General features: G+C 37.5%; 1 protein-coding gene across 2 annotated transcripts in view; it reads right to left on the reverse strand.

The window, feature by feature from the left end:
• The window catches only part of DNAH6 (dynein axonemal heavy chain 6), a 280,064-nt gene that overhangs the window by 135,328 nt on the left and 128,620 nt on the right, over positions 1–16,116 (reverse strand). For both annotated transcript variants that reach the window (XM_061432712.1, XM_061432713.1), the window contains exons 36-39: positions 11,920–12,102; positions 11,154–11,297; positions 1,178–1,399; positions 18–165 (exon numbers count right to left, since the gene is read on the reverse strand). In XM_061432712.1, the coding sequence (XP_061288696.1) occupies positions 18–165; positions 1,178–1,399; positions 11,154–11,297; positions 11,920–12,102 (697 nt within the window). The remainder of the gene's footprint in view (positions 1–17; positions 166–1,177; positions 1,400–11,153; positions 11,298–11,919; positions 12,103–16,116) is intronic.

The following is a 16,116-nucleotide window of genomic DNA, read 5'->3' on the forward strand; positions in this document are numbered from 1 at the left end:
ACAAGAATAAATCTTACCTAGGATATTTTTTCTTTTCCTTTCCAGTTTTGACTCAATGATCTCTTGTGTTCTTGAAGATGAAGTTTGAGCAGAAAAATTTAGATAAACAGGGACATAGCCGGCTGATTCTTGAATTCTATTTAGCAATCCTTTTGCAATAACAGACTTAAAAATTAAAAAAAAGAGATGTTAATTGATTTATACTCAATATCTTTCAATTATGTATATCAGTAATAATCTGGTACAATGAGTAAAATCAGGATAAGAGGAGGGAGGGAGGTTAAAACTAGATTGAAATGTCTTTTTCTTCCTGGAGATTCCATTTAATTACAGTTATCAGAACCAAGGAAACATTCTAATCAGCTCTATCTCAGCAAAAATTTTTATTTTAGTTTTATACAAAAATCCATCTTGGTTACTATCCAAGTTAATTTGATAGCAAGAGTCAGAGACTTAGAAACAATTTAGAGGGAAAACAGTGAGTCCCTGTTCATGTGGACTGCCCCCAAATCAAGAAGACCAAATAATCAGCATTTTCCTCTATATTCTACTTTTCCTAAACACTGTGCCGAGTAGAAGTAAATGGGCAGGAGGCGAAAGACTGACCTTCATTAATAGTCTGCAGGGACACAAACTGCCTTGACAGGTTCCCACCCTAACTTGTGAAGTGGCAGCCCCAGAAATTTCCAGGGACACAACATAAAAGCTCCAAAACACAAAAGACTGGTTCACAGGGTCCTCTGGTTTATATACATTATTGACACCAAGGATTTATTCAGAAAGTGGCAAACTGTGGACCTGATACAGATTCAGCATAGTTATATTCTTCCTGAAAAAGTGACACAAATTCAGAAGAAATTCCCCTGAGATATAAGGTGTTATTTATGGGGCTCACAATTCTAGGTTCATCGTGCCCTCCTTCTGGACAGAGCTTCTTGTATGAGGTGGGGCTTCCCCATGGCTCAGATGATAAAGAATCTTCCTGCAGTGCAGGAGACCCAGGTTTGGTTCCTGGGTTGGGAGGATCCCTTGGAGAAGGGCATGGCTAACCACTTCAGTAATTCCTGCCTGGAGCATTCCATGGACAGAGAAGCCTGGCAGGCTACAGTCCACAGGATCATAAAGAGTGCACATGACTGAGCAACTAACACTTTCTTGTTTGATGTGGGTTTCCTACCTTGCCAACTCCAGTTATTCCGGTAAACAACACTGAATGCTTGACTGCCAGTAGTTTTTCCATTAGGTACCCAAAGCGCACTGTGTCAGCTGTGGGGACAAGCATTTCAAAAAACGGAGTGTCTCGGCTGTATTTGAAGGTGGGTATGATTCGTTCCCAGGGATCCAGCCGTTTGGTGTCAAAATCCATGTGAATGCTCCACAGGTCACCAGAACTGGGAAGCTAGGATACAAAATTAAACACCACTATTGAAAGGATTGACACACGGTCACAGAAATAGTTACATAGAAGCAAAGGTAGTCATAGAACATGGATGGGTTTGGATTTCTTGTTGCTTTGTAGAGAAGTAGTTGCTTAAGTATCAGAGTTCAATTCTTTAATCATGAAATACTATACAGTAAAAGCCTGATGTACTGACTGTTAAAACTATGTAAAAAAAATATTTAATTCAACATTAAGACCCAACATTCAGGGGATTACTCTACACCAAATACTGTGTTCGGTGTGGGGGAAAATGCTGAACAAAACCCAGCCTTTGCCTTCAATGACTTTATAACCCACCTCGAGGACACAAACACACTAGTTAATACTCATGGAGAAATAAGGGTTCTAATAGAGTTTAGTACATCCACAGAGGAGGGATGGCTCATTTCTACTCACAGGGGAGTTGTACCAGTGGCTAGAGATTTAGGTGGACTTTCCTGGGGGCTCAGACAATAAAGAATCTGCCTGCACTCTAGGATTCGCGGGTTCCATTCCAGGGTTGAGAATATTCCTTGGAGAAGGGTAAGGTTACCCACTCCAGTGTTCTTGCCTGGAGAATTCCATGGGCAGAGGAGCCTGGTGGGCTATAGACATGGGGTTGCAAAGAGTCAGACATGACTGAGTTACTAACGTATCCTAACACACTAGGGGGTGGTGATGCTACAACTCAGACTTGAAGGATAAGCAGGAGTCAGATGGGCAGAGAAGTGATGAAATGGGGATGGGGAAAAAGGAGTCAGGGTTCACACTAAGAAAACAGGTCTGGAAGTCATGGAAAGTGGCATGCATGTGGAAACTGTAAGAGATAAGTCTGGACATACAGATGTGACCAAGTTATAAAAACCTCATTTGTTAAAGAGCTTGCAACAAGAGTTCAGTGAAGAATTCTAAGTGGGTAACATGATCAGATTGCATTTCAGAAGGTTCATTCTGGCAGCTGCACAAAACAGTGGTGTTTCAAGCTTACTGGGCAGTGACATTTAAAAAAAATTATTTTTAATTAGAGGATAATTGCTTTAGTGTTGTGTTGGTTTCTGCTGTACAACAGCATGCCCCTTCCCACCCCTCTAGGTCATCACAGAAGTCATCACCGGAGTGAGCTCCCTGTGTTATATAGCAGCTTCCCACTAGTTATCTACTTTACATATGGTAATGTATATGTTTCAATGCTACACTCTCAATTCATCCCATCCTCTCCTTCCCCTGCTGTGTCTACAAGTCCGTTCTCTATGTCTGCATCTCTATTCCTGCCCTGCAAATAGGTTCATCAGTACCATTTGTCTAGATTCCATATATATGCATTTACTATACGATATTTATTTTTCCGATTCTTATTTCACTCTGTAAAACAGGCCCTAGGTTCATCCACCTCAGTTCAACTGACTCATATTCTTTCCTTTTTATAGCTGAGTAATATTCCATTGTATATATGTACCACAACTTCTACTTTATTCATTTATCTGCTGATGGACATCTAGGTTGCTTCCATATCCTAGCTATTGTAAATAGTACTGCAATGAACACTGGGGTATATGTGTCTTTTTCAATTCTGGTTTTCTCAGGATATATGCCCAGTAGTGGGATTGCGGGGTCATAATGTCATTTTTTATTCCTAGTTTTTTAAGGAAACTCTATACATTCTCCATAGTGGCTGTTAACAGTTTACATTCCCACCAACAGTGCAAGAGGCTTCCCTTTTCTCCACATCTATTTGTAGATTTTTTGATAATGGCCATTCTAAACAGTGTTAGGCGATACTTCATTGTACTTTTGATGTGCATTTCTCTAATAATGAGTGATGTTGAGCATCTTTTCATGTATTATTGGTCATCTGTATGACTTCTTTGGAGAAATGTCTGTTTAGGTCTTCTCATTTTTTGATTGGGTTGCTTGTGTTTCTGATATTGAGCTGCATGGGTTTCCTGTATATTTTTCAGATGAATCCTTTGTCAATTGCTTTGCTATTATTTTCTCCCATTCTGAGGGTTGTCTTTTCATTTTGTTAGTTTCCTTTGCTGTGCAAAAGCTTTTAAGTTTAATTAGGTCCTATTTACTTATTTTTGTTTTTATTTCTATCACTCTATAAGGTGGGTCGAAGAGGGTCTTGCTGATAGTTATTGACAGTGACTCAATTTCACATGGTGATCTGGTACATACATATAGATGTGTTTGTTTAAATATGTATAATATTTACCCCAATTTCACATTCTATTCTATTAAAAAAAAAACCTTATTAGGATTTTCTACATATTCAGTTGTTTCCTTCAAATAATGACAGCTTTATTTCATTTCTAAAGTTTATATTTTATTTTGTTCCCCCGCCTTACTGCACAGGCTAATATCTCCAGTATAGTGGTAACTAAAAGTTTTGATGGTGGCTATTTAATTTTTTTTTTTTTTTAGTTAAAAGTGATTTTTATTTGTCCATGTTCTCTTCTAGCCCTTGTGCATATGTGTATATAATTTTTAAAAGTCATAGAATGGGAATAGTTTTATAAGTTTTATAAAACATACAGATACATGGCATATGTATCAGATCAGATCAGATCAGTTGCTCAGTCGTGTACGACTCTTTGCGACCCCATGAATTGCAGCACGCCAGGCCTCCCTGTCCATCACCAACTCCTGGAGTTCACCCAGACTCATGTCCATCGAGTCAGTGATGCCATCCAGCCTTCTCATCCTCTGTCATCCCCTTCTCCTCTTGCCCCCAATCCCTCCCAGCATCAGAGTCTTTTCCAATGAGTCAACTCTTCACATGAGGTGGCCAAAGTACTGGAGTTTCAGCTTTAGCATCATTCCTTCCAAAGAACACCCAGGACTGATCTCCTTTAGAATGGACTTGTTGGATCTCCTTGCAGTCCAAGGGACTCTCAAGAGTCTTCTCCAACACCACAGTTCAAAAGCATCAATTCTTCGGTGCACCTTTGCTCCGTGAGAATGTAACTCTCTTTAGCACTTTCTGAGGCTGACATAAATTATAAATATAAAGAAAAAACACTTCAAGGGAAAATAAGTTTTCTGGTTGAGCAGCCTTTATCAAAAAACGGTCATAAAATGTCCACAGGCCTCCAAGGCCAGAAGATAATGTACACAACGTTGTTTATGGGAAAGGCATGCAGAAAAAATCCTGGTTTCAATAAAGACAAAACAGATGTAATGTTTGGGCTGACTCTGCATGACTTTGCATCTTTCATTTCCCTCTATGTACAAGTCAAGGTATAAAAGTTCCTTTTGAAAATGAAGTTATGGGCCTCTCTCACCGAAGCTTGGTCTCCCCATGTCATTCTCTCTCTCTCTTTCTCTCTTTTTTTCTCTCTTATCACCAGCGCCGGCATCCTGAGGGTACCCCTGGATCCTGCTGGGGCTGGACCCTGACAAATATACATGTTTCAATGCTATTCTCTCAAATCATCCTACCCTCCCCTCTCAAACAGAGTCCAATAGTCTGTTCTTTACATCTCTGTCTCTTTTGCTGTCTCACATATAGGGTCATTGTTACCATCTTTCTAAATTCCATATATATGAGTTAATATACCGTATTGGTGTTTTTCTTTCTGACTTACTTCACTCTGTATAATAGGCTCCAGTTTCATCCACCTCATTAGAACTGGTTCAAATGCATTCTTTTTAATAGCTGAGTAATATTCCATTGTGTATATGTACCACAGCTTTCTTATCCATTCATCTGCCGATGGACATCTAGGTTGCTTCCGTGTCCTGGCTATTGTAAACAGCGCTGCGATGAACATTGGGGTACACGTGTCTCTTTTAATTCTGGTTTCTTCAGTATGTAGGCCCAGCAGTGGGGTTTCTGGGTTGTATGGCAGTTCTATTTCCAGCTTTTTAAGGAATCTCCACACTGTTCTTCATAGGGCTATACTAGTTTGCATTCCTACCAACAGTGTTAAGAGGGTTCCTTTTTCTCTGCACCCTCTCCAGCACTTATTGTTTGTAGACTTTTTGATAGCAGCCATTCTGACTGGTGTGAGACAGTACCTCATTGTGGTTTTGATTTGCATTTCTCTGATAATAAGTGATGTTGAGCATCTTTTCATGTATTCGTTAGCCATTTGTATGTCTTCTTTGGAGAAATGTCTGTTTAGTTCTTTGGCCCATTTTTTGATTGGGTCACTTATTTTTCTGGAATTGAGCTGCATGAGCTGCTTGTATATTTTTGAGATTAATTTTCTGTCAGTTGTTTCATTTGCTATTATTTTCTCCCATTCTGAAGGCTGTCTTTTCACCTTGCTTATAGTTTCCTTCATTGTGCAAAAGCTTTTAATTAGGTCCCATTTATTTATTTTTGCTTTTATTTCCATTACTGTGGGAGGTGGGTCATAGAGGATCCTGCTGTGATTTATGTCAGAGTGTTTTGCCTATAAACACTCCCTAGGAGTTTTATGGTTTCTGGTCTTACATTTAGATCTTTAATCCATTTTGAGTTTATTTTTGTGTATGGTGTTAGAAAGTGTTCTAGTTTCATTTGTTACAAGTGGTTGACCAGTTTTCCCAGCACCACTTGTTAAAGGGATTGTCTTTTTTCCATTGTATATTCTTGCCTCCTTTGACAAAGATAAGGTGTCCATAGGTGCGTGGATTTATCTCTGGGCTTTCTGTTTTGTTCCATTGATCTATGTTTCTGTCTTTGTGCCAGTACCATACTGTCTTGATGACTGTTGCTATGTAGTATAGCCTGAAGTCAGGCAGGTTGATTCCTCCAGTTCCATTCTTCTTTCTCCAGATTGCTTTTGCTATTCGAGGTTTTTTGTAATTCCATACAAAATGTGAAATTATTTGTTCTAATTCACTGAAAAATACCGTTGGTAGCTTGATAGGGATTGCACTGAATCTATAGATTGCTTTGGGTAATATACTCATTTTCACTATATTAATTCTTCCAATCCATGAACATGGTATATTTATCCATCTATTTGTGTCATCTTTGATTTCCTTCATCAGTGTTTTACAGTTTTTTATAGGTCTTTTGTTTCTTTAGGTAGATTTATTCCTAACTATTTTATTCTTTTCATTGCAATGGTGAATGGAATTGTTTCCTTAATTTCTATTTCATTTCTAAAAACTGGGTTGTGACTCTTTCAACTGATTTCATGTCAATTAATGCATTGCAACCTGTAATTTTAAAAAATAATGGTGTATAGCTTAATCAGAAATGATAGGACCAAAAGCAAGGGAATAATTAATTTGTATTTTAACAACCCAGAAAAGAAATGAAAAGAATCTGAGTTATTGAGAGGCAATAAGGATGAAGAGGAGGAGGACATGGCAACTCATTCCAGTATTCTTGCATGGAGAATCTCAAGGACAGAGGAGGCTGGTGGGCTACAGGTTCATGGGGTCACACAGAGTTGGACACGACTTAAAGTGACTTACTATGCATGCATGCAAGGATGAAGAGAAGAAGCCATATTTGAAAAAAATTTATTAGAAGAAAAAATTCACTCACTTTAACTCAGATGAGTAAAGAAGGAAGAATCTATAACAGTCATTGAGCTCTGGCTACTACCATGTGGCTGTCAGACCATTTATTGAGGCAAGAAACAAAAAACCAACAGCCCATTCATTTGGGGCTTGCAGACAGAAGGAGGAATCCACCTTTTCATCTGGACTCCCTCCTGTTATCCAAGTAGCATTACCACTGCCAGGACAGGGGCTGGCACTGTCCTTCTAAACATCTTAGGTCATAATGCTTCAATAGCTTCTCATCACACCCACCATGAAATCAAGGTCCTAACAATGGCCCATAAAGCTATATTTTTTGTCCCACTGCTTACTTCCATGACCTCATTTTATACTACACTCCCACTTGATTTTTCCACTCTGACCTCGCAAGTCTGTTGTTTTTCAAAACTGTCAAGCAATCATTCATTGAGTAAAGGCATTCATATTTGCTTTTTCTTTTGACTGGAATGCTTTCCCCTACGGAACCATTAGAACTTTGACTTTCTTCAGAACTCTGTACATGACCTAATTAGCAAAGCTTTCCTGACTAATATTAATGTACAAAAGTTTCCCCCTGCCCTCAGTACTGTCATCCTTACTCTGCTTTATTCATCTCCATGGCACTGAATTGTCAATGATGTATATATGTCTGTGGCTGACTCCCCTGACCGTAATGTAAGGTCTATGAAGCTAGGGACTTTGGTTACTTGATTTAGCTCCCATATCCAGAATAGTGTCTACCATGTAAGAGATTTTTGACAGATATTTGTTGAACTGAATATTTGCCGAGGGCCATCTCCCACAGACCTTTGATGAACCCAGATCATTTCCCCTGATCCAGAGGGATCTGTCTCTCTGTCTCAGATTCTCAGTTGTCCTCAACCTGGTTCATCTTGTCCAATTATGATACAATGATCTTGAAGATCCAGCAGGGTTTCATATCCACTAGAAGGTTCTAATCCATAGGCCTTAGTTTCTTATCTTAGGGATTTTTCTTTTGGTAACTTTTTATTTTGATATAATTCAAAACTTACAGAAAAGTTAAAAGAATAGTACAAAGAATTCCCATATATTCCTTATATAGATTAACTGACTGTTCACATTTTGCCTCTTGATTTAGTGTTTATCTTACTCTAAGATGTCAGTTATATACACTATTCTATACTACCCTAAGTATGTGAGCATTTCCTAAAAAACAGGGATATTTTACAACCACACTAAAATGATTGAAATCAGAAAATTGAATATTAATACAATGCTATTATCCAATTTACATTCTATATTCAAGTACAGTCTTAACAATGTCATTTATAGCCATATTTTTTTCAGTCTAGGATCCAATCCAGGATATTGCATTGCATTTGATTATATTTCTTTAGTCTCTTTAACTGAAAAAGTTCCTCAGTTTTCTTTCATGACAGACACTGTTGAAGAATATGGGCCAGTTTATTTTACGGAATGTTCATCAGTTTGAGTAGTCTTGGTGTATCCATAGTCAGAGTTCAGTTCAGTTCAGTTGAGTTGCTCAGTCGTGTCTGACTCTTTGCAACCCCATGAACCACAGCATGCCAGGCCTCCCTGTCCAATACCAACTCCCGGAGCCTACCCAAACTCATGTCCATTGAATCAGTGATACTATCCAACCATCTCATCCTCTGTCGTCCCCTTCTCCTCCTGCCCTCAATCTTTCCCAGCATCAGGGTCTTTTCCAATGAGTCAGCTCTTTGCATCAGGTGGCCAAAGTATTGGAGTTTCAGCTTCAACATTAGACCTTCCAATGAACACCCAGGACTGATCTCCTTTAGGATGGACTGGTTGGATCTCCTTGTAGTCCAAGGGACTCTCAAGAGTCTTTTATAACACCACACTTCAAAAGCATCAATTCTTCGGTGTTCAGCTTTCTTTATAGTCCAACTCTCACATCCATACATGACTACTGGAAAAACCCTGGCCTTGACTAGGTGGACCTTTGTTGGCCAAGTAATGTCTCTGCTTTTTAATATGCTATCTAGGTTGGTCATAAGTTTCCTTTCAAGGAATAAGCATCTTTTAATTTCATGGCTGCAGTCACCATCTGCAGTGATTTTGGAGCCCCCAAACATAATGTCTCTCACTGTTTTCACTGTTTCCCCATCTATTTGCCATGAAGTGCTGGGACCGGATGCTGTGATCTTAGTTTTCTGAATGTTGAGCTTTAAGCCAACTTTTTCACTCTCCTCTTTCATTTTCATCAAGAGGCTCTTTAGTTCTTCTTCACTTTCTGCCATAAGGGTGGTATCATCTGCATATCTGAGGTGATTGATATTTCTCCCAGAAATCTTGATTCCAGCTTGTGCTTCTTCCATCCCAGTGTTTCTCATGATGTACTCTGTATATAAGTTAAATAAGCAGGGTGGGTGATAATATCCAGCCTTGACGTACTCCTTTTCCTATTTGGAACCAGTCTGTTGTTCCATGTCCAGTTCTAACTGTCGCTTCCTGACCTGCATACAGGTTTCTCAAGAGGCAGGTCAGGTGGTCTGGTATCCCCATTTCTTTCAGAATTTTCCACAGTTTATTGTGATCCACACAATCAAAGGCTTTGGCATAGTCAATAAAGCAGAAATAAGAACTCTCTTGCTTTTTCAATGATCCAGCAGATGTTGGCAATTTGATCTCTGGTTCCTCTGCCTTTTCTAAAACCAGCTTGAACATCTGGAAGTTCACGGTTCACGTATTGTTGAAGCCTGGCTTGGAGAATTTGAGCATTACTTTACTAGCGTGTGAGATGAGTGCAATTGTGCGGTAGTTTGAGCATTTTTTGGCATTGCCTTTCTTTGAGATTGGAATGAAAACTGACCTTTTCCAGTCCTGTGGCCACTGCTGAGTTTTCCAAATTTGCTGACATATTGAGTGCAGCACTTTCACAGCATCATCTTTCAGGATGTGAAATAGCTCAACTGGAATAACATCACCTCCACTAGCTTTGTTGTAGTCAGAGTAAGGTTATGCATTTTGGAAGGAATAGCTTGGAAGCAAGGCTGTATACTTCTCCATGTACCACATCAGAAGGCACAGGTTTGTGCTAATATTGATGATAAATCGGTCACCTAGTTAATATGGTGTCTACAAGGTTTTTCAGTATGACGACACTATTTTTCTCTTTACAACTAATAAGTAATTTGTAGAAGATGTTTTGAAACTATGTAAATAAGAAACCTTCACCTACTAGTTTTTGCAACCATTGGTGATTCCTGCCTGAATCAATTATTACTACAATGGTTTCAAAGTAATAACTTTCTAATCCCATCATTTCTCCTACATAGATTAGCTGGTATTCTCCTGTAAGGAAGAGCTCTTTCTCCCTAGTTTATTTATTCACATGTATTTTTATGTGCATCAACTCACAGACTTTTATTTCATTCAATAGCTTGTAATCCACACCATCATTATCTTGATGCTCAAATATGCCTAGATTTGTCCAATGGGAATCCCTTCAAATTGGCTTCTGTGCTCGTTTGACAGGTGCCATTGTTCTTCAAGCACGTATTCACTATCCGACATAAGATATTCTGAGCCTATTTTGAACTTTCCTCAACTCAGTCCTGGAATCAGTCATTTCACTAGGGTGCTTTGGTTCCCTTTCATGGAGAAGAATATTCAGAAATCAGCAACTAAGTATGCTCATTGCTACTGATGTGCCATTGCTTCTAGTTCCTCTCAGCACACAGAACTAGGAAATTTATGTATGTATGGATATATACACCATATACATATGATCTATCTATCTATCTATTCCATGAGTCCCAAAACCTCTAATTCCAATCCAATAACACAAAATACATTCTAATCTTTCTCCTCTATATTTGTAATATACCTTCTCTTAACAGTGAGAAGCCCGGTTGCCATTACCTTCAATATACTGATTCATTTGCTCAGTTTTAGAACACACACAAAGTAATTTCACAACTGCTAAACCATAGCACTGTGAAAACATAAATTTACTAGCTATAATTCAATATTTTTCTTAATAGTAGGGAGTTTTTATTCACTTTTACACCTTACATTCTTCATATGGCCTGGAGAGAATTCTTAAAAAATTTTAATACAATAAATTATCTATTGCTAGTTTAAGAAAGTGAATAATTAAAAAACCTTTCAAATGAAGAATTTATATTTATACTAGAACTAAAGCTTTGAAAGTTTTAGTCTTGAAATTTAATTTTAATGATTCAGAGTTATGTTAAAATTAAATTTATTTGGCTCTTACCCTGGCATCAGGATTATCATCAAATTGTGTTCTAATAAATGTATCAAAAGAATCCCAGTGATTTTCAGTTAGATTTCCACCTAAAGACCATAAGTAACAGAATACAAAAGTCTGACACAGAACAGTGTTCAATTTTGTTTGCTCCTGAAAGAACAAAGAGAAAAACTTTTAATATTTAGTGTTAGCATAAAAGAATCCTAATTTGCAAAGTCTAAAGACTGTTTTCTCTTGCTTAGGCTTATGTATTTTTATTTTATTTTTTTAATATAAATTTATTTATTTTAATTGGAGGTTAAATACTTTACAATATTGTATTGGTTTTGCCATACATGTATTTTTAAAAGGGCACAGTGCATGTTTCTTATATTTCATTCAATAGTGCACCAAGTGATGTTTTATAGTGGCATACATTTAATACTCTGATGAGAAAATGAATGGCAAGAAGCATGGAAAACAAAAGCTCAAGGGTGTCTTTCAACTATTATAACTATGTCTATGCTTGTATGAAGTTATTTAAGTAGACACACACTGGGAATATGTTACAGACTCTAAGGAAATTTAAACATTGAGTAGAGGAGTAAACTATAGTGTAAAATTCCTTCCAATTTGAGATTCTACAAATCTATTCACATTCATTAGTCCCCTAAAAAATTAACTTGAAAATCAAATAACTGTATGACATAAAGTTTGGAATTGTTTATTTGCAAAGAATCTATATGATAATCACATTTTCCTAGCTTTACAGCAGTGAGAAAACTCTTCCTACCATTGTCAAATTAGCTCCATCTTTCTCAAGTATTAAAGACTCCAATAAGCAACAGAGTGTAGTAACTTTGCTGATGTCCACTTGTGGAATTGCTTGGTGGCATTTTTTATTGATAAAATTTAAACCATCATCAACATAACGCTGGAAAAGATTCAATATATATTCTTGAGTTTCTTCACTTAGCTGAAAATCAAACAAACGATATTTTAGCAAGACCAGATAAAATACATAATTAAGTGTAAAAGTAGTTGGTTCAAACTTGTATACTACATTATATCCTGTGACTTTTAGACTATAGGATGTAAGCATCACATGATATGAAACAAGTTACATTAAAAAAAAAGACATTCTATGGGAAGATTCTGGGTCACTGATAAGTGATCTTGATCTGGTAGTTGGTATATAGGTATTTTGGGTCCAGAAGATCCCCTGGAGGAGGGCATGGCAACCAGCTCCAGTATTCTTACTTGGAGAATCCCATGGACAGAGGAGCTTGGCAGGCTATAGTCCATAGGGTTACAAAGAATCAGACACAACTGAAGCTACTGAGTGCACGCACACGCGCACATGCACACACACGCACACGCACACACACACACAGGTATTTATTTTATGATCATTTGTTAAACTGGCAACAAGTATTTCATAGTCTTCTATACTGATGATTATCTTTCATAATTAAGAACAATGAAAAAAGTATAAAAAGAAGCATTTTAAATATTTATTCAAGGTAAAGGACCAAAGATTTAAAAAAGAATGTTGCCCCCTCACCACTTTTATTAACATAGTACTGAAAGTCTTAGGTAACATGATAGGACAATAAAAGGGGAAAAAAGTATACAGATTGAGAAGAAAGAAAAAAAGTTGTCTTTACAATTATCCATACAAAAAAATCCCAAAGAATTGAAACAAAACTCCTGAAACTAGTAAGTAGTTATGAGAGTTGGACTGTGAAGAAGGCTGAGTGCCGAAGAATTGATGCTTTTGAACTGTGGTGTTGGAGAAGACTCTTGAGAGTCCCTTGAACTGCAAGGAGATCCAGCCAGTCCATTCTGAAGGAGATCAGCCCTGGGATTTCTTTGGAAGGAATGATGCTAAAGCTGAAACTCCAGTACTTTGGCCACCTCATGCGAAGAGTTGACTCATTGGAAAAGACTCTGATGCTGGGAGGGATTGGGGGCAGGAGGAGAAGGGGATGACAGAGGATGAGATGGCTGGATGGCATCACTGACTCGATGGACATGAGTCTGGGTGAACTCCGGGAGTTGGTAATGGACAGGGAGGCCTGGCGTGCTGCGATTCATGGGGTTGCAAAGAGTCGGACACGACTGAGCGACTGATCTGATCTGATAGTAAAGTTGTAGGATACAAGGTAAATATACAAAAGTCAATTGCTTTTTTATGTATCAACAATGAATAATTAGAATTTGAAACTGAAAATACAAAATCATTTAATTAGTATAAAAAATATAAGATAGGCATATTTTAAACAAAATATTTCCAAGAGGAAATGTGAGGAAAACAACACAATTCTGATGAAAGAAAACAAAGAACATCTAAGTAAATGGAGAGACTGTGCATGGATATAAAGACTCAATATTGTGAAGATGTTAGTTATTACCAACTTGATCTATAGAGCTGATGCAATCTGAATCAAAATCCCAGTAATTTACTTTGGGGAGAGCAACAAAGTGAATCTTACATTTATAAGGAGAGGGAAAAGGCCCAGAATAGTGAACACAATATTGTAGAAAAAAGTAGAACTGACACTACCTGACAAGACTTACTGTAAAGCTACAGTAACTGACAGTGTGATATTGGCAAAAAAATTAGACAAATAGGTTAATGGTGTTAGAGCCCATAAAAAGGCTCATACAAATACAGCAACCTGATCTTTCACAAAGGAACAAAAGCAATCCAGTGGAGAAGGGATGGTGTTTTCAACAACGGTGTTGGAATTCAGCATCTGCATGCCGAAGAGAGACAGAGAGAGAGAATCCAGACATTGATACTATGGCTTTCAGAAAAAGTAACTCCAAATGGATCATAAACCTAAATGTAAAATGCATAACCATCAACTCATAGAAGGTAACAGAGGAAAATATTTATTTAGGTGATTTTCAATTTGGAAATAAATTTTAAGATACAACACTGAAAGCACAAACCATGCAAGACAAGTTAGACCATTGAAATTAAAAATGTGTGTGCTGTGAAAGGTATTATTTGAAAAAAATGAAAAGAAAGGCAGACTTGGAGAAAATACTTGCAAAATACATATAAAGAAACTGTATCCAAAATATATAAAGAACTCCCAAAACTCAGTAACAAGGAAACATACAACCCCAAAATAATGGGCAAAAGATGTGGACACCTCATCAAAGAAGATACATAGGTGGCAAATAAACATATGAAAAGACACTCAACATCTTATATAAGAAAACTACTCACTGAAAGCAAAATGAGCTACAAATACATATGAGTTGTGTTAGTTGCTCAGTTGTGTCTGGCTCTTTGTGACCCCAAGGACTGTACCCCACCAGGCTCCTCTGTCCATGGGATTGTCCAGGCAAGAATACTGGAGTGGATTGCCATTACCTTCATATTAGAATGGCTAAAATCTAAAACACTGCACCACTACATACTGGTGAGGATGTGGAGTAACAAAGAAGTTCTTTGGAATGCATAATGGTACAGCCACTTTAGAAGACAGATCGGCAGTTTCTTCACAGTTTCACCAAATGATTGAGAAATCACAATCCTAGGTATTTATCCACATGAGCTGAAATCTTATGTCTACACAAAAACATATATGAATGTTTATGTGAGCTTTATTAGTAATTGCCAAAACTTGGAAACTTTGAGACATCTTTCAGTAGGTGAGTGGATAAACTTGGTAAGTGATAAACTTCAGCATACAATAACACTGAATACTATTCAGTACTAAAAAATGAGCTATCAAGCCACAGAAAGACACGGAGGAACTGTAAATATATATTACTAAGTGAAAGAAGTTAATCTGGAAAAGCTGCAGACCATATAATTCCAACTATATGATGTTCTGGAAAAGGCTTAACTATGGAGACAGGGAAATCAGTAATGTCAGGGGTTGGGAGAGGGTGTGGATGGACAAACAGGGAGAGCACAGATTTCTTGGGCAGTGAAACTATTCTGCATGATACATGATATATTCATTTATCAAAATTCATAAAACTGCACAACACAGAGTGAATCATAATGTAAGCCATGGACTTTAGTTCATAAGAATGTATCCATATTGGTTCATCAATTTTAACAAATGTACCCACATAAATGTGCTTAGTCATTCAGTCTTGTCTGACTCTTTGCAACCCTATGGACTATAGTCCACCAGGCTCCTCTGTCCATGGAATCCTCCAGGCAAAAATACTGGAGTAGGTAGCCATTCCCTTCTCCAGGGGATCTTCCTGACTCAGGGATCAAACCGGTGTCTGCTGGCAGATTCTTTTCCATCTGAGCCACCAGGGAAGCTCACCTACACCAAACAAAAATGCTAATAAAAGTGGGAACTATGTTTGGAGGAGAGAAAGCATATGTTAACTCTCTGTACTTTCTGTTAAATTTTTCTATAAACCTAAAACTGTTCTGAATAATAAAATCTATTTAAAAAGTAAATTCAGAAAGGTTTAACATCTTATGGCAGGACATGATAGTCTCAATTCTGAGAATTACTTTCTTTAACAAGGTTTTCTGTTCATTTGCTGTACACCTGAAACAAATTTTGTAAATCACAATATTGTGAATCAACTATACTTCAGTAAAAATTTCAAAAAATTAAGGTACTCTAAAATGGTATAGATGAACTTATTTGCAAAGCAGAAATAGAGACACAAACATAGAGAACAAGCATATGGATTCCGAGGTTGGGAGAGGGTATAGGATGGATTGGGAGACTGGGATTGACATGTATACACCAGTATGTATAAAATAGATAACTAATGAGAATAGACTGTATAGCACATGGAACTCTACTCAGTGCTCTATAGTGAGCTAAATGGAAAGGAAATTCAAGTAAGAGGGGATATATGTATATGAGTGGCTAATTCACTTTGCTGTATAGCAGAAACTAACATAACATTGTAAAGCATCTATACTCCAACAAAAAATGTCAATTGTACCTCAATAAAGGTGTTTTTAAAGAAGCTGATTACAGGGGGAAAA

Source organism: Bos javanicus, chromosome 11, assembly GCF_032452875.1.
Source record: "Bos javanicus breed banteng chromosome 11, ARS-OSU_banteng_1.0, whole genome shotgun sequence".
Classification (NCBI taxonomy): domain Eukaryota; kingdom Metazoa; phylum Chordata; class Mammalia; order Artiodactyla; family Bovidae; genus Bos; species Bos javanicus.